The sequence below is a fragment of the Miniopterus natalensis genome, chromosome 13 (genome assembly GCF_054644295.1).
Source record: "Miniopterus natalensis isolate mMinNat1 chromosome 13, mMinNat1.hap1, whole genome shotgun sequence".
Lineage (NCBI taxonomy): Eukaryota > Metazoa > Chordata > Mammalia > Chiroptera > Miniopteridae > Miniopterus > Miniopterus natalensis.
In genome coordinates this window covers 49,387,339-49,406,749 of record NC_142093.1, presented here as the reverse complement: position 1 = coordinate 49,406,749, position 19,411 = coordinate 49,387,339, and the positions used below count along the sequence as shown (strand labels likewise).

Here is a 19,411-nt window from a genome sequence, read left to right as displayed (position 1 = left end):
TGGCCTCAATGACCTTAGTAGGTAGTTTTTCCCCTGACGGAGCTGGGAGAAATAGATGTCTCACCATTGTGGCTTCGGGATTAGCTAACGTAATATGCTGGTGCCATCCTGCATTGCCCTGTGCCCAGGTAAACAACTGACTCAGGGCGGGGCTGAGTCTCCAGGGGCCGAGAAGGAACTCTGCTCAGCCATCCTTTGTCTTTCCCAGGCTCCAGGGGTTGGCACTAGGAGTCAGACCCCATTTTATGCAGACCTACACTGGATTGGCCCCTCTGTGTCCCATGGACATGAAGGTAACAGGCCAGGACCAATGAGGACTATGTGGTCGATTAATCAGCATAGACAGCTCCCGTCCTTCGGTTTTCCCTCTTAATGATGTTCTCTGTCTGGTGCTGGCTGGCCTCCTGCTATCTTCCTGTTCCTTCTCAGGACCATCAGTGGGGAATAGTGTTTGTTTTATGAGCTCTGTCCTAGAAAGATTAGTACTTCAGTCTTGCTCTTTTTGGTTAAATGGAAATCCTATGTGATGATGGATGTGCCCCTCCCTGTTGCTGGAATATGTCCTTACCCATGGCCCTGAAATTTTAGTGTTTGATATGTGGTGTAAGTGCTCAACAACCACTTGTGGAGTTCATTTGATTTTATTTTGGGAGGTGTATTAGTTTTCTATCACTGCTGCAACAAATTGCCACAAATTTAGCATCTTAAAACAACAGAAATGCATTATTTCATGGTTTCTTTGAGTCAGAAGTCCAGGTAGAATCAACTGAGTCCTCTGCTCAGGACCTCACAAGGCCAGAGCCAGGATGTGGGCCAGCCTAGACTCTTATCTGCAGCTTGGGAGCAGGCTTCACCTCCAGGCTCATTCAGGTTGTAGGCAGAATTCGGTTCCTTGTGGCTATAAGATCGAGGTCCTCATTTCCTTCTTCAAACCAACAATGGCACGTTGAGTTCTTCTCATGCTTCGAATGTTTGTCTTCTGCTACCAGTCAGAGAAAGATCTCTGCTTTTGTTTTGAAGGGATCATGTGATTAGATTATGTCTACCCCAATAATCCAATATAATCTCCCTATCTTAAAGTCATCTGGCTAAGCAGGAGAGTGGGGCTGAAATTCAGATGAAGCCGTTTGTAATTGATGTGCTCACAGGAATGCATCCAGCTGAAGGGGCTGGCACTCCATGGCTTAGTAGAGGCCTGTTATCGCACTTCTCTCAGGTTGCTATCTATATTAGTTGTGATTATTTGCTTAATCTCTGTTTCCCTGACTGGACTGTCAGTTCCACTGATGTCAGAATCTTGTCTGTGTTTCCCAATGATCGGGAAGCTGTAGGAGGGCAGGCATCAGGTCTTCTTTGCTCACCGTTGTCTCTCAATGCGCAGCACAAGCTGCCACATAAAGATACTGGGTAAGTGCTTATGGAGTGAATAAATGAACGGCATGCGGGACTTCAAACTCCAGAATTGTGTGTTACCTATTCCTCGAACTCTTCTTTCTTTTGACACCAAAAGGATAAGCTCTGTTTGCCTGACCTTGACTTGAATAAGGTGAATAGCGTCCTCTCTCCTGATAAGATTCAGGCTCCTGTCCTTCCCTCTTTTGGGGCTGAGAAGACTGCCAAGGAGGGGAGGCTTTTAATTCTCATAAAAGATTCTTTGTCTGCCACGCCCTGCTTATATCCTGCAGGTGCTCGTGCCTTCTTGGCCGCCAGTGAAGAGTAAATGACGGGTGAGGAGCACAGGTCTGGCCCGAGCCTGCAGGCTGGGGCTGGAGCACCTGTTCCAACCTAACTGAGCCTCCCCTGGCAGGAAGTGCCAGCTGTTGCCAGGCACGGCGTGGGGTGATTGCTGGAGAGAACCTGGGTCCTGGCTGGCTTTGGCAACAAGAGAAAACACGAACCAGCTTTCAGAAAAGGCTGTGGGCTTGAGCTGTGTGTGTGCACGTGTGGGCACACACCTTCATGGGTGCGGAGAGGAGGGAGCTGGGGCCTGGCAGCCTCTGCAGGCAGGACAGGTGTCTGTGCTGGGTCTGGTCCTTCGCAGGCCCAGGGTGGTCTTGCCAAGAACCTAATGGGAATGTGTACTTCTCATCTCTCTCCAGGTTTCCATTCTATTATGAACTAAAAATAGCCTTTGTAGCCTGGCTGCTATCTCCCTACACAAAAGGCTCCAGCCTCCTCTACAGGAAGTTTGTACATCCCACGCTGTCTTCAAAAGAAAAGGTAATTTATGCAGCTCTGCCTTTCACTCCTTCCAGCGAGTGGAAACTTTGAAAAGTGGTAAATAAAAAGGGCAGATAATCTTATTGCAGAAGACCCTTGATTGGCTCTTATTTGTCCCCAGCAAGTTGTTCCTTCTGGCCTTTTTTTTAAGTCTGTTGTTTGGACATGTTTAGAAATAGTTGTGAAGTTCTCAGAAAGATATTATTCGTCATTATTTATTTTAAAACATTTCCATAAATTGAAACAGAAGACAAAAGATTCACTCATAATTCAACTCCCCAAACTGAATTTCCTTTCTTTTATCATGCTCAGCCCCTGTCCTTTTGTAGATAAGATTTTTACATAGACTAGTAAAAAATACTTTTAAAACTTAACAATGATAAGGAAAACTGAAACATTGAGAGATCAGAGGACTTGGAATTGTACTCAGGTAGCTACTAACAGAGACTAGAACATAAAAATTTCTAGTACAATGTGCGCTTTATTGTTCAACGATGAGATGCATTCTACCGATGAAATACCTGCGATTTTGGTAATTACCGGTTGGTAAGTATTAACGAGAATAGCCACAATAATTTGTTCCATGATCTTTACCTATTGTGTTTGTTTTGCTTCAAACTGCTTTACAAACATCCTTAAAATGAAAATGTAGATATGTCTAATGTCAGAGATGGAAAAAATAAGACAGGGAGAAAAATTGCAGGAAAGGGTGAGCAATAACTAAGAATTCATGTAAGAATCACAACTTATATCTTCTGAAAAGAAACTTAATTCTAAGCTACTGATAAGATAATGTCACTATCTATAAAATTATTTTTTGCTTAACATCTCCACCGTATCTACTTTGCCACATTTGCTTTCAGTGGGTTCTATTGTTTTTTTAATGTTTCGTACAATATCGAATGCAAAGTCCATTAAAATGGCCCTGGCCGATGTGGCTCAGTTGGTTGGAGCATCATCGGGTGCACCGGAAGGCTGCGGGTTCTATTCCCAGTCAGGGCACATGCCCAGGTTGCTGTGGGTTCCATCCCCGATCGGCCTGTACAAGAGGCAAGCCGATCAATGTTTCTCTCTCTCCCTCCCCTTCCCCTTCCTCTCTCTCTAAAACCAACTTTTTAAAAAAATGCAAAGTCCATTAAAATAAACATTGACCCTGTCTTACTAACTTGTTTTATAACTTCTTTTTTTATGCATACTAGTCTCTGTCACCTTTCTTTAAAATAAGATTTTAAGTGTACCAAAAAACTCAAAAACAGCACAACAACAGAAGAACTTAACATAATACAGTATTTGTATTCTGAGATCATAAACATGGTGGCATGTAATTCACTTTTACTTGGTCCTCATAATGATCCATGAACAAAGCCCTGCGTGAAGTTTAGTTTCTTCTTTTCACTTCTTTTTTTGATTTAGAATAAATTCCCAGGACTGGCATTATTGGTTCCAAATTGTATAATTCATTAATTATATTACTTGATTTTCTCAACTGATTATGTGATAGGATTCTTTAACAAAATAGAGCGCTATAGGTGGCTTTATATGTGAATTTGTATTGTTTCTGAACTCTGAAAGGAGCCACTCTGGTCACAGCTGTTACATATAACAAAACAACTCAAAACAACAAACAAATGAAACGAATGAGCCAGAGTTGATTCAAATGTGAACTAAACCAGTATTTTACTTCGTTTTAGTCCCCAAGGCAACCCCAGTCCTCTTTCCCGCTCTACCTTTACCTTGGGGTATGATGCTGGGTGACTTCTGATTTCTGCTTTTATTTCATTACCTGCAAAATGATCTCTCTTATCAACAGAAATAATACCTGTCTCTTTCTGTGTCCTAATCCCTCCCAGCGATGAACACAGGCGGAGGTATTTGGATATAGTATGAAATAGTTTTACAGTTTCAGAATTTTCGAGCTGCGAGGGCCCAGCCCCCAGAGATAAGGGAGATCTCAGTGGTCCTCGCTCACTGAGACCAGCCGCCGTGTGCGACGCTTGACTGGAGTGACCTCATGTAATCCTCACTGTGCCCCCCGAGTTAGGTGCTACCCCGCCCCGCTTTTCAGAAGGCAGAACTGCGTGTAGATGCTGTGTACTTGCCAAGGTCCCACAGCCAGTTGGTGGCAGGTCTGAGTTAGACAGTTACTAGGCATTCTTTGCACCCCGGGGTCCTTCAGGGGCTTAGGGAGTGGCCACACTCAGGACCCCTGGCGCCTCCCTGGAACGTTAGAGGGCTTGAGAAAGCCTTCCTGGGTCAGTGAGTTGCTGTTTTTTCAAAATTCCCTTTTCCATTGCCCTGCATTTCCCCTGTCTCTCTCCCCCGCCCCCATACACACACACACACACACACACACACACACACTCACTCTCTCTCTCTCTCTCTCTCTCTCTCTCTCTCTCTCTGCCCAAGACTTCAGTCTCAGCAAGAATCAGTGACTGGACAAGGTGCCAGGCCCAGGCCTCAGGAGAAGGGAGAAAGAACAGAGATCTCTCTGAACCTTCCAGCTCAGTGTGTCTCCGTTTTTCCTTTGACAGGAGATCGACGATTGCCTGGTCCAAGCAAAAGACCGGAGTTATGATGCCCTTGTGCACTTCGGGAAGCGAGGCTTGAACGTGGCAGCCACAGCTGCGGTGATGGCTGCCTCCAAGGTACCGTGCTAGGCCCCGACCACCGCGGCCGCCTGAGCGCCTCCATCCCTCCAGCTGCCCTGCTCACCTCCTGTGCGAGTTGCACAGGACAGGCTGAGGACCAGTCAGTGGTTCCTCATCTTTCGGGGTCCCTTTGAAAATCTGATGGAAAAAATGGTGAATCTTGCCCCCAGAAAATTGCACGCTCTTGCACACACACATTCAATGTTGTTCCCAGCGCCCCTAAGCTCACTGTGGGTCCTGGGTTAATATCCTCTAAATGACCTGGAGCATAGGGCTAGGAGAAATAGAAGAGGGACGGGGGGGGGGGGGGGGGGGGGGGAACACACTGCTCTACAGCTTCCCAGGGTGCGCTGGGAAGGTCACCTGCACTCAAACTAGACGGGGGACAGACTCCCTGAGCGAGTGGGTGGACTCCAGGCTCATGGCCTGGCAGATCCAGGGGAAGGACCCAGGCCCCCTGAGGAAGTCGAGTGTCCCAAACACGGAGGGCGATGATATGTGTGACAGCAGCAACTGGAGGTGGGGGAGGTTTGAAATAAACTCTGGGCTTGTGGGCTGTTGTGATGCAAGCTTCCTTCCTTCTCTTTTCCATCCAGGCCTGGTGACAGGTCGTCTGTGTTCCTTCTTAGTTTCTCCTTATATCACATTCTCCTTGTCATTGTGTCATTTTCTCGTTATGTGCTCGGCCCTGAAAAATTAAACCGGTAGATGTTTACTCTCAGAGTAAATTCAGCAGGTTGCCCTAGTCTTCCTGGTGACTACCCCTCGCCCCGAATCCACATGTGGAGTCAGCTGGAGGTGGAGGAGAGGCAGTTACGCTAATGTTTGGGGAAGCAATAGTGGGGAGGGGAGTTGTATTAGCCAAGGGAAGCTCGTCCTGGGTGGCGATGTGAGTGTTCAGAGGCAAAAGGAAGTGGAGCTATGAAAATGTTTGGAAGAGGCCGATTAATACAGATCCTGGTGCTCCGAGGGCTTTGAGAGGATGGTGTGATGGAGGGTGCTGACAGCCAGCTGGATCAGGGGACTGAGCTGGATTTTCTGTGCCCTGAACCAGGGCGAAGCACATTAGCAACAATTCTGGAAGAAAGATTCATACCCGGGGCTGAGTGTCTGTTTGAAAAGCACATTCCACCTTCTGCAAACAAAGGCTGGGGGAGAGAGAGAGAGAACGAAAAGGAGGTGATTCCCATTTCAGAGAGAGACCAGCACCTTTGTGATGCAGAACTTCATGCAGCTAGTACCTGGAGGGGCCTTGCCGACCTTGGTACAGTAGCTGCTGGCAAGGCGCGGGCGCCCAGTGAGTATCTGGAGGGGACATTTCGCTTTGGTGTTCCAAGGAGATGTATCAGGATTTACAAAGAGCAGTGAATTCCAAGATGTTTCTGTTTGAGATGCAACCATTATATGTTTTTATTTTTTAAGCTGAAAGAAAAGAGAACTCAGAATTGCTAAATTCTGAATTCATCAGGCCAATTCTACAACATGAAGCTGCCTTCCCTTGGCCCCTCTCTTGCCCCAGTCTCCTCGGCTTCTGAGGCCTGACGGAGATGGGCTGCTGCTCTTTACTCAGCTCGGTTGTAGAGCATAAATGTGGCATATCTATCACGGTGACTCAGTACAGGCCATCTGTGCACTCAGCCATGTGTGTATAAGTTTTATTCTGATGGTGACTTTGTGGGGCCACCCTTGTCCAGGTCTGCCTCAAGCTGGAGCCTCCAGTGTCTTGATATCATCTTAGCCAGTCACCCCCAGCCACTCTGACGTCTTGGGGAAGCCCATGAGCCAGGCCTCCAGCCAGGCACCTGCAGCTAACTAACCTGCAGGGAGCCCCAGACAGTCTGAAACTCACCTTGGGAAATAACTTCTCACTAGTTCTTCCTAGATGGACTGAAGTAGTGAAGGATGCCTGCTTCCTGCTCAGCTGGGTTTCAGATGAGAAAGTTTTCTGCCTTTGGGGGACTTGCTTTTCATCTCTAAATATAAATGTCTCGAGAGAAGAAACAAATCTTCTCTTCCAAAAATAATGCCCTCTATTTTTGAAACAGATGTGTACTAAAAAAAGGAAAAAAAGAAATAAACTCGTCTGGCTGAGGGGTCGCTCAGTGGTTTCCATAGCAACAGTGGATTGCTGCAGGCAGGGGTCCAAGGAGGGTGACTCACAAGGGGCTAAATCTAGCTTTCCTGTCCCTTCTACCTGGGAAGCTTTGTTTTCCGTTTTTTAATAGATTCTCAGATGTGCCGAATCAGAATCTCAGGCAGTTAGTTGGCTCCTAAATCTCTGCTTTTAACAAGCTCCCAGATGATTTTTAAACAGCCAGCTCTGTGTGGGTCACTGCTTGAGGCCCCATCCAGAACTGTCAAGGCACAGGTGACGAGGGTTCGAACAGTTAACTTCTTTAGCATTCCCGGGATGCTCACGGAGCTCCTTACGACCATGAACCTTGAGAAGGAAAAAGCTGAGCCTGCACAACCTTGTTGATTACCCCAGGGGAAGAGTCAAAGCGATGTTGTGAAAAAAAAAGAAAAAAAAAAGCCACCCTGCCAAGTCACCCATGGCTAAGGTGACCATGTAATTTAATGTCCAGACCAGGACAACAGGTATAACTGGGCTTGTCCCAAGCAAACTGGGGCTGAGGGGTCACCCTGCTCATGGCTCCATTTTACATCTCTTGGACCCTGCCTGTCTCTTTCCAGAAAATACCCTCAACTCACAAATCAGTTCTCACTCTAAATACCTACTGTATTTAGCTGAACAGGTGCAAGAGAGAGTGTGAGGGGCCAGAAGACTCTCCCTTAGTTTGCACAGATTAAAAGGAGGCTGGGATCAGGTGACCGGGTGAGGGCTCACCCCTCCTTATGTCTCCTTTTTCCATCCTCTGGCTCCCTAGGAGGAAACTGCTGAGCTTAACAGGAAAAGTAAAGGTCTTTTGGCTATACTTTCAGTTAATTTCCCCCCCCCACCCCCCGTAACTTTGAGCTGTGAACCCTTTCCCTAAAAGGAGAGAGAGAGAGAGAATGTTAACAGGGTTTTTGTCATTGTACAAATATAAGTTGTTATTGATGTTAATATTATCTTAGGACTTGAAAAGCCAAAACAAAAACATTTCGCATGGAAATTTCTCCTCAGGCTTGTGAACCCCCATCCCACTCCAGGGTTTCCCCCGGTCTAACCTCTGTCCCAGGGCAGGGTTGATGGACCTTTTCTCTGTGCCCTCCCTGGGGATGCTCTTCTCCAGCACCTTCTAAGTGTTCTAGTCTCCTGACTGCCTCCTTGCCTACGTAGTAGCTGATTCCTAGCCAGTAATTACACCCCCAGGGAAAATGGGGCCCCAGGGCTCATGAGGACTAGAATTGGAAATCTCTCTCCCTTTTCAAAAGTAATGCTCTGGGAATTCATTTATGAAGAGAAACACATTCTCACACAAAAAACCACAGTGAAACTAATTGATCAAAAGTTTTAAAACCCTGAGGTCTCCGGGCTACCTTGTTCTTCTTGCAACTTGAACCACATATTGGGTCTTTTCCACCTGCCCACGTCTCAGACCTGGTAAACCCACCTTGCTTTTCACTGGTCATAACTTGAAGGCCAATGCCGCGTTCCTGCCCCTGGGGCTCCCGTCTCCGGAGCAGCTGCGGTGGCACCTGTCCTGTTGTTGAAGACAGCGGCTCGAAGTTAAGGGGGCGCTCTGGGAATTCGGGATTCTCCTTCCCCGGCATGTGTGCCGGTTTCCCCCCGAGTCGAATATTTCCCGTTGCATTGCCAGCTTCTGGAGATGAGGGTCTCTTTTCCTTTTTTCTTGCTTAGGAAAAAACCCGAACCAAACAGTGCCAACTTATTTAGTATTTTACCCTCACGGCTTCTTGTTAAACCTTCTTGATTGGTCTGAAGAATAAACCTTTTTGATTTCTTGGATCCTGCTCTGTTCAATACAATGAGCACTTGCCACCTCTATTTCCTTTAAATTAGTTAAAATTAAGTAACTTTAAAATTCAGTTCCTCGGTCGTACCACCTCCTTTTCACGTCCTCAGGAGGCACCGTGAGTGACTGGCACAGGTACGGGCGGGTTTTCGCCTTGGCACGTGGTTCTCTTGGGCAGCAGTGTGCCAGGCCCCCGTTAAGCCTCTTGGGCTCTCTGCCTTATTTCCACCCCTTTGCTTGCAGTGCTTTGTTGCGACAAGGACCCTCGCTTTTCCGCTCAACACTTGGGCCTCTGTATGTGAGGTTCACTAGGAAAATGGGGAGGTGGAAGCCCAGCCTGTAGCAGCACCGGTGGCGCAGCTTTCATCTCTTCACCCTCTCCCCTGCTCTGGGCCCGCTTTCTGCCCACCGTGACCTCCGCTTCTCTGACCCGGCCGCCAAGCTCAGCACTGGGCCGGCTGCGTGGTCAGCAGCCACCAGGGGGCAGCCGAGTCTCGGTTGTCGCCCTAGCGTCCCAGCAGCTAGGCCAGGGAGAGAGAAATTACAGCGCTTTCTCATTTTTTTTCTTTTTCCGACTGAATTTTGCTTTAAAAATAAAACAAACTCTGCAGAACAGTTCAGCATAAAGCGTTAAACATAAAAAGTCCTCTCCCTCTTATCCTTCCCTTGTATCCATCACTGCTTTAGCTAAACCTCTTGCTTGAATAAAATACTGCGGTAACTTTAGTTTTGGAATCAGAAGCTTGTTCTTGGATATTCATAAATGTAGTGATTTGAGATTTCTGGCCCCGCTGGACCCACTTGCCCTCGCCTGTTTTCTTCCTAGCAGGAAACCACCAGAGGGCAGATATTGCTTTTCTTTTTTCAAAACCTCCCTGGTGCTGAGAAGGCATGTTCAAGGAAGAAGAGAAGATGGCTGTCCCCTCCAGATCCCTGGGTCTCACTGCTGCTGTGGCTTCACACCCTCATGTGACCAAGGACTGCAGGAAGCCTCTCTCTTGTCCCTTCCCCCCCAGAGGAACATGTACACTGCACTAGTTTGCATCCAGCGAGCTGTCTTCTGTTTTAGCTGAGACTGTGTGACATAAAATTAATATTTAGAATTCACCACGGCAGCTGGTTTTAAACACCAAGGTTATCTAAACTGTTGCGGACAACCTGCTGGAAAAGTTTGGAACTATTCCCTACCCTCTAGTCTCCCACACTAATGAGCTTCCGCCCAGCTCACTTTCCAAAACACGCTGAAGCAGAACCGAGCAGGACTTTAGACCAGTGCGGTCCTGCCACACTCGCCTTGTCATTCAACCCCCCACCATTCTGGATCCCTTTTTCCTAAACGTTTCTACTGGGAAGGTTACCTCACCTCCCTCCACTGGGCAGGTGGACTAACACGCACAAAGCCCCCGCATCCTGAGCCGCTGAGGAGGGAGGGCTGGAACTCACGCACAGGTACTGGTCTGATGTTACTTCCCTCTCTCTGTTCGATGCTGACCTGTGGAGATTATATGTAGCTGTGTGCATCAGGGGTCCTAGTGGAAGAAGAGAAACCTGCCCTTGGAGGAGAGCCTGGCTGAGTCTAAGGGGTCTGAGAAAGCATTTTTAGGACCACTCGTGAGGGGGAAGAGCTGTTTCTTGGCTGTGATGTCGCAGCAACTTCTTGGTCCCCTCCTCCTCCCTGACTCTTCTCTCCTGCTCTCTCCCTTCACCCTCCCCTCACCCTCTGCCTGTTGGGTGGGATTTCTTTCTTTTTTAAAAAATACATCTTTATTGATTTCAGAGAGAGGAAAGGAGAGGGAGAGAGAGATAGAAACATCAATGATGAGAGTCATTGATCGGCAGCAGCCTGCAACCCGGGCATGTGCCCTGACCGGGAATCGAACCCCGATCTCCTGGATCCTAGGTCGATGCTCAACCGCTGAGCCACGCCCGGCCGGGCTGTTGGGTGGGATTTCTCCCCCTTGCTCTCCCCTCCCTTCCAAGGCCATCTTGTTTCCCTCACCTTCAGCTGTCACCTGTTGCACCTGCTTCCTCCCTTCCCTTCCAGGCCTCTTCTCCTCACTCCCTTCTAGCTTGGACTATTGCAGTAGCTACCCAACTGGTTGACTGCTCCTCTCCCTTCTCGTCTGAGGCCTGTGCAGTCAGCCCTGATCCCACTTCCTGTCCTGCCTCTCTTTACCTTTTTGGTTCTTCTTGTACTGCACTCACAGAGCCACTGTGACTGTTTCTAGAATTTTCTCTTTCCTGCTCATATTGGTCCTTCATCTGCCCCCATTTCTGCCTATTTCAAATTCTGCCCACCCTTTGAGGTCAAACGCTGCTGCCTCCACAAAACCTCCGCTGATTCCAGGTGGAACCGGCCTCTGGTACTCTTGTAGTTGTTTATATTCATGCCTTACCTTCCCCAGTAGGTGTTAGTAAGTGTTAAAGGAACGAAGGACTGTCGTACATATTTTTAGCTGTCCTGGCCGTTAGAGCAATACTTAGCACGGAGTGGCTATGGAAATAAGCAGACTGGGGTTAAAAACCACAGCTCCCCCTCTTACTGATGCGTCTCTGAGCCTCAGCTTCCTCACCTGCAGAATGGGCACGAGTGGTGCCCACCGCAGGAGAGTTATCAGGGGATGTACATAAAGACTTCACAGGATGTAGAGCTCACACCAAGCGCTTGATTAACATCACCTGCGATTCACATCTGCTCATGTTGTTTGATCTCTGAGGTTGGTCATGGTCTTCTCCTCACTGTTGGACAGAATAAAAGAAATAAGTCAGATGCTGCATTGAGCAGGTATTTACAGTTCAGAAGAGTTTTCCGCTTGTGTGGATCCAGGCTGTCTCCCCTGTCTCGGCCCACCCTGCCTGTGCCACCCTCCCTGGGCAAGCCACCCTCCTGCCCTGGGCTCGGTCCCTCCTGGCTGCGGGCCGCCTTGCCGTACAGGTGAGGGGAGCGGGCGCCTGTGGGGAAGCTCACCACTCGGAGCACCTGCCCCGTTCTTTCCCCTCCTGCCCCCTCCTGCCCCCGGAAAGAAGGACCAGGGCTGCTAGAGCAGGAAGGAGCCTTAGATGCCATCTTCTGTATCCCCTTGCTTCACAGGGGAGGCCACTGAGGCCCGGGTGTCGAGTGGCCTGCCCAGGGTCACACAGCCGAGCTGGGGCCAGAGTGAGACTTTCTAGTTCCCAGCCCTGTGTCCCTTGCATCACTCTGAGCACCCCCAGGCCCCGCTCCCCTCCACACACACTGGGTTGACAGTTTCTGACCATTTTCTACTAGATCACACCACCAGGCCGAGGACCCGGGGCCGAGTGCCTGAGAAATGACGGTCTGCCCCTGAAAATTTAGAGTCAGCTGAAGCCCTGGACACTTTTAAGGTTGGCCGCCTGCCCTTCTGACCATTTTATATCAAACACCTTTGGGAGTAAAGAAGGTGCGTCAGGATGCAAAGCCAGCCAGCAGGTGTTGCCCAGGCGGCTCCCTCTCTGCCTCGAGGCAAGGCTAGGGTGGCACCTCAGTGCAGGAGGTGGTCCCTACCAGGTAAAGGAACACGGACCACATGCATGTGCAACCATGAAATACAGTTTCTTTATCACTTATGAAACGGGCACATGTGTAAGTATAACCACAGCTCCACTTTTCACTAACAACTGAACAGATTCATCCTGTGGATGCCCCCGTAGTCCTTCCTTTCCTCTCACTGTCCCTTCCCAGCAGGCTTCTTGTGTCACCCTACCCTGCAAGGAAGAGAGATCTGGTAGCACATTAACCTCCCCTCAGGGCCTTCACCTCTCCAAGGAGGAAGCATGGAGCAGGTGAAGCTTCCAGCTGAGGCCGTTCATCTCAGTGGCGGACATCTCCCTGCAAGGACAGGGACAGCCCCTGCGTGGGGGGAGTCCTTCCTGACCCCAAAAATCCCTTCACCTGGGTGCTGGCCTGCCTCAGATGACCAGGCGCTGGCCTAGTTTCCAGGGACCTGACTCATCTCTGAGCTGTCATTATTCAGCACAGCCCTGTCTCACCTCCCGGCTCCTGCTGCTGAGCTCAGCAGCCTCCTTGTGGCACCTCTGTCCAGCCTGTACCAAACCAGAAGCACCAAACCAGCCTTCCCTCAACAGTTAATGTTTGTTTTTACATTACATCTCCCGTTAAGGGCACTTCCCAGAAGGGAGGCTAGGAAATACAGCCTTGATTCCAGACACGGGGGCCAGCTCTCAGTGTGCGCCACAGAGGACCGCCAGGGTATTTTCATTACCCTAAAATCCTTCTTCCTTCACATCGCTCACTACGCAGAGCCTCCAGCAGGGCTCTCATCACAGTTCACACGTGGGCAGCCCAAGTACACTTTCTCCAGGCTTCTCTCTCTTGTTACTCACCGGCCTCAGGCCGTCTTCTCAGACTGGTTCCGTCCCCGGCTTCCCACGTGCTCCTGGGCTTCTCCACTCTCACGTTGGCCCGCACCACCCCAGCCCAGCACCCTTCCCTTTCTGTCTGATGCTGCAGTCCTTGCCTTGCTCAAGTTTGAGCTCCTGTCCGGGTGTTTCAGCCAACAGTGCTGTCCCTGCCTGCTCTGGATTTCCGTCACACACTTTGTCATTTGCCACCTTGTGCGCATTTGTGTCTTGATGCCCCAGCTAGACTGTGAGCTCCTTGGGAGCAGGAACCATATCACGTTTCATGTTCATCTTGGTTCCTCTGCAGGACTTCACCCAGAGCTTTGCAAACATATTACGGAGTGAGTGAATGAGTGAATGAGTGAATGAATGAATGAGTGAAGAAATGTGTGAGTGAGTGTAGGAGGCGAGGGCACCATGGCTCCCTTCAACCCCATTTTGTAGGCTTGGTGCCCATGGCCTTTTTTTTTTTTTTTCCCCTTTATCAGGTGGCTCGACTCTTTCATTTTGTCTACTCTTTGGACCTCAGAGAAGGGCAGGTAACCCCGTTGAGAGGTGTGACTAACTCCAGACTGATCCAGTGGGGTAGAGAGGCCAGCAGCCCCCACAACCCACCAGCGCATGGTCTGGATCAGAGCCAGGTGCCTCTCCAGTGACACCTGCGTGTGTGCGTGTGCGTTAACTCCAGAGCCCGGGCCCACCTCACCCACCTTCCAGAGCCTCTGACTGGATTAGTTTGGGAGCACCTAACTTACTTGTGTTCCTTTCTTTGAAGCCTGGAAAATGGATTCAGTTTGATGATTGACGCTCTGGGGGGGGGAAGAAATCCTGTGCCTTTCTCTTTCGTTTGTTAATCCAGTGTCGTGTCACAAACAAGGCCCCGTCCTTACCCAGCATGTTGTGAGGAACCCGCCTGGCCCTGCTGTGGAGCATGTGGGGCTGTGGAGGGAACTGCCAGAGAGGTGGCTGCACCGTGGGCACCCGGAAGGAAGTACTAACTCTTTGAACTGCTAGTGGAAGTGTGGCTATGCTGGTGGCCTTGCTGTCCATTGCCTGTCGCACTAAAACCTTTTGTCTGTATTCTCACTGTCCTCGTTTACGGGGATTAGATGCGTGTGAGGTGAGATGGGCTAACCTGTGTGCTCGGCAGCAGCCCTCCCCACATGGCGTGCGTGTCCCTCTGGAAGAGGGCACCTCATCTCGGGCCTGTAGCCAGGCTCAGCTGCTGTGTTGAGTCAGGGCTCGGTGGGTCATCGTGCAGGCATTCTGTTAGTGGTAAATCGTTTCACTGGGTTATCAAACCCAGTTATCAAAACCAGGTTATCAAAGGCCTGGGTTTTCCCTGAACCCACCCTCTCCCCTGACTAAGAAAACACCAAAACAGCCCTAGCCAGTTTAGCTCAGTGGCTAGAGCGTCGGCCTGAGGACTGAAGGATCCCAGGTTCGATTCCGGCCAAGGGCAGTACCTCAGTTGCAGGCTTGATCCTTGGTCCTGGTCAAGGCACCTGCAGGAGGCAACCAATGGATGTGTCTCTCTCACATTGATGTTTCTCTCTTTCTCTCCCTTCCATTCTCTCTGAAAAGCAATGGAAAAAAATATCCTCAGGTGAGAATTAAAAACAACAACAAAAAACATCAAAACGTACAGAATTTGCTGTGTGTTAGCTACATGGCTTTCTTACCCCTTGCAAACTAAAGGAAAGATTAGAAATTAAAGATCTCAGATTAATAGAAAATTTAGTGACACAGTTTACCTCTCAAAGTCTGAATTTATAAGAGTTTTACCTAGGGAAAAAGATGAAAATAATCAGAATATCATTGCCCTTGCCCCCAAGATACTTCTGTGGAATTTCACCGACAAAACCACTGGCCCACGTGTGTTGTCGGGCCCAGAAGACGGAGGGTTGGGTCTGTTAAAGCAGACAGCAGGTAAACATGCAATCACAACACGCTGGGCAGACAATGCTTATAGCCCCGTGGGGAGCAGCAAAGAGCTCAAGAGCCCAACAGTACAAGTAGGAGATTTACTTTTATGGGGGGCTGAGGATGTCTCTCTTTCCAGTCCCCTGATGCTAGGCTGTGAGGGGTTCTTCCAGGGAGGGGAAGCTGAGACAGAGCTCACTTGTGCTGTGACAGCCCCAGGGGCAGGTGCTCGGAGGTACCCGAGTTCATGAACTGGCCCCCAAATTCTTAGCTTTTCCTGTGGCTCACATTCTGAATTCAGAGTTGAGGGGAGGAAATTGATACAAGACATTTAAAAACACACACACATGTGGGAACTTTTTCACCCTTCCTCAAAGTTACTTTGGGATACCCAACATGTATTCTAGAGATTTTCAAAGCAGTTTATTTTACTTTTATTTTTAAATATGTTTTTTATTGATTTTAGAGGGAGAAAGGAAGGGCGAGGAGGAGAAGGAAACATCTGTGAGACAGAACCACCCACCATCTGTCTCCTGCTCGCCTCCTACTGGGAATTGAGCCTGGAACTCGGGCATTTGCCCCGACTGGGAATCGAACTCTACCCCCTGCATGAGACAATGCCCGACAACTGAGCCACACCCGCCAGGGCTCAAAGCATTTTAGAAAGTCTCATTTTAGAATTGCCGTCAGAGCCAGATAGTGAGCCATAGAAGAGGGCCATACGTTGTTGAGTTCAGAATTTTCCAGTTGGAAGCAAATCTTGTTGAGCCCTTTAATTTCCCAATGAAACTACAAGGCCGAGAAAACCAGGTGGCCCCAGAAGCAGAGCTGAGACCAGGCTCTCAGGGCTGGAGGCCAATACATTACAGTTTCTGGAGATGCCACTTCCTCCTTCTCAGTTTTTTTGTTTTGTTTTGTTTTTATTTTTAAATAGTTCCATGCCTTCTTTTTTTTTTTTTGTCTGGATGGCATTTCTCAGCATCATGCAAGCTCTGTGTTCACAAAATGGGGCCCTCCAGGTGATCTTGAGAGAGTGCTGCGGGCGTTGCTACAAGTGGAATTGTAATGACTTCTTAATGGTTAATACATGTTCATGGTACAAAATTCTGAAAGTACAGAAGAGGGCACTCAGTGCAGAGTAAGCCTCATTCCCATCCTGCCCTCCACTGACAAGGCTGTTTTAAAAGAAACCCTGTAACCTTTCAGCAGGCACCTTCACTCGTCGGGGGCTCATTTGGTCATTAACACAGTGTAACTTGGATCCCTACCTCCTTAGCAGACAAAACTTCAAAGACCTCATCTGGGGTGGGCTGAAGTGGCAGCTCTGAGTGGCGACAGCTCCTAAGAGATATACTTCTCTTTCCACCTGGTTCCCATCTTCACACACACCCCCCCCCCCCCGCCACCCACCCTGCCCCACGGCCTCCAAGGCCAGGTCAAGTGTAGTCCTCTCTGGACACTTTGCCCCTCAGATGTGTGCCCTGTGTTCTGTGCACCCTATAGGTCTCTGGCATCTTCCATACGGTCCTGTGGACAAAGCCCAGCTCCCTGTTCGGTAGGGTGCTCCTTTGGGCCTGGCATTGGGGTGGGGGTGGGGATTTCCTGCTGCCGTATTTTACTCGGGCTTGCTCAATAAACAGCCACATGTTCATTCATTCACCTCCTTGACCCCTAATGTGTATCAGGTAGAGTGGCAGGTGCCAAGGCTGTAATAGTAAGAAAATAACCTGGAGGGGAAGGCAAACCCACAAACCATGCCAGTGGTTAAATCTGATTGTATGAAGTACAACAAACACGCACAGACTGCGCCCAGGGCCCGTGCCAGGGAGCCGAGCGGGCGGAGAGCTTCTCTGAGAAGCGCGCCCATAGTGCATAGAACCGAAAGCGCTGTGTCGTCTGACGCCATCATCTCACGTATCGCTGAGGAAGAAAACAGTGCCGATTAGATTAGGACACGATGGGTTTTCACTTAGAATTTTCACTTCTACTCATTAGAGAGACTCTTAGGCTTGTTTAGACATGGGTTTTCTGTGCGTCACTTTTGTACATACACCGAAAGGAAGATATGAACACAGTAAGTTGGTGGAGGTCTTCCTGACGTCACCTGTTCGCTTTCAGACTCTGGCTCTCCGGAATCGCTTTGCGGCTCGGCTCGCTCGGCTCGGCTCGGCGGTACCCCTTTATGACCGCGCCGCCCCGCGCGCCGGCCTCCTCGCGGGTGGGGACGCAGGGTTACTGGCCGGGGGCTCAGTGCCACCACCCATAGCCATCTGCATTCGGGTGCTGCCACTTTCTTGATCCTGCCAGAAGGTGTCAGTGAAAGGCGTTCAGACAAGTCCTATTCCTTCTTCCAGCAGTTCTGAAATGGTTTGTTAATTGAACGCCCAGGGGTTTCGGCTCCGTCGCACCACCGGAGGAACGGCCCAGTGTGTTCATGTGCAGGCCATGACAACGATGTCGAGGCAACAGCAATTGTAAGATGCCCCCCCCCCAGTTTCAGAGATGAAAACTATATGTCTTAGAATCGATGGAAATCACTGACGAGAAGTCTAGGAGTAAGGGGTACTGTCTTTATTCCAGCGACTTAGTGATGTCAGGGCTCTGAGTAGAAGTCTCTGTGAGTCTCCTAGTCACAAGGTGGCAGTTCTCCCCACTCAAAGGCAGAAGGCAGGTAGCAGGGTCAGGCCTTCGTCCTGCACATCGGGAAGAGAAAACGCCTTCCCCAGGAATCCCTGCGCAGATTCTCCTCGCCTCCCTTTGGCCAGGACCACATCCCATGGCCATTCGGAGCTACAAGGGAGGTTGGGGAACCTGTTTTTTCTCATCATTTCAAGAATGGTGTTGGGGATGACTTTTGGATGGTCAATTAACAGTCTATCCAACTGTCATCAAATACATTTGGGGTGCACTGAGTTCACCCAAAATACTATAAGGCTTTTCAAAGCTTATAATATGGTCATATGGCTCATTGAATTCTGGGTAATATGGTATTAAGCTTTGCCAAACTTGAGGAATCCAAATTTATTTTTCTAAAATAGAGAACTCAATTTTGCAAAATGCCAGTGAACAACTCTTGCTTGTTTCCAGAAGAACGAAGGGAAGGTTCTCTAGAGCAGGCTGACGTGGCCTGGTGGGACGGGTTGTGGAGATTGAATAGAAATGGGATTGTGAGTAGAGACAGGGCAGGGCCGAGAGGCTTACAGATGGGAGAGACAGATGGAGTTTAGCCACCTCAGCTGCTTTTGATGGGTACAGCTAATTTGTTTTCAAGAGCCTTGTAGGCCTGCCGCTGTGATTTCCTCTGAGACAGGAGCTAGCTTGATACCAAGCTATTATTATCTCCCTCTCTTTCCTAACCTCTTTCCCAGTCTTCATGATGCCGGTGATATTGGAGCTAGGCTGGCCGGCTTTGCTGGAAGGGACGCGGGTGACGCCTGCTGCAGCTGTCTCTCAGGCACCGTCACCGCGCTCCGCGTTGGCGAGCGCTGGCAGACACGTGGCGGAGTTGGCTCCTCCTCATTTATTTGGGTTTGGGATCATGAAGCTCCTCCTGGTCCTTTGGCCAGAAGTGATCTTTCTATTTTTTTTATTTCAACAGCCACTTATGTGTCTTAGGCGGCGGCAGCACTTACCATCGCAGGTGACATATTCTGAACACTTACTGTGCCTTGGGCTTTGTCGTGGGTTCTTTTATGGGCATAATCTCATTTAATCCTCCCCGCTGTGCTGCTTTGTGGACGCTGTTCTGCAGGTGAGAGTAGTGAGGCAGAGGTGGGTTTAAGTCACCCATTTAAGTCACCCCGTTGTTGGGGACAAGGCGAGTTTGAATCCAGGTGTGACTAATCTTCCCTCTGTGCAGCTTCTGGTCTGGCACCTCTGTGTTATTTGTTCATCCGTCTCTCTACATATGTGGGAAATCAAGCTGTGTTTTTGGTATTTCCTAACAACTGCCTAGCACAGCGTCTTGCCCTTGACAGGAAAGCTCTTGATAAGTAATTGTTGACCAGATAAAAGAATAAATGGGAGAGCAAATCATGAGTGGTTTTCCTGTATGTTAACCTAACACTAAATTACCCCATTATAATGATCAGAACATTTTTCTCTCTCTTTTCAGAATCCGTTTTTGTTCTTTAGTCATCTAACTTCTAAATTCTAGAGTGTTTCTGAGTAAAATAATCATGGTTCGGAGGGGATTGCACTGGGCAGCCGTCCAGCCCTCGTGTTCCTGGCAGAGGCCACCCAGCTGTTCGCGTCTGGAAGGCGAACCTCAGGCCCCTTGTCCGCCTGCCTCTGGAGCAGGGCCCGAGGCAACCA

General features: G+C 49.3%; 1 protein-coding gene across 1 annotated transcript in view; it reads left to right on the top strand.

The window, feature by feature from the left end:
• Window positions 1–19,411, top strand: part of REEP1 (receptor accessory protein 1) — a 56,832-nt gene that overhangs the window by 20,443 nt on the left and 16,978 nt on the right. The window contains 3 exon segments of the mRNA XM_087823680.1: window positions 2,100–2,220; window positions 4,755–4,868; window positions 13,663–13,815. Of these exon segments, the coding sequence (XP_087679806.1) occupies window positions 2,100–2,220; window positions 4,755–4,868; window positions 13,663–13,815 (388 nt within the window).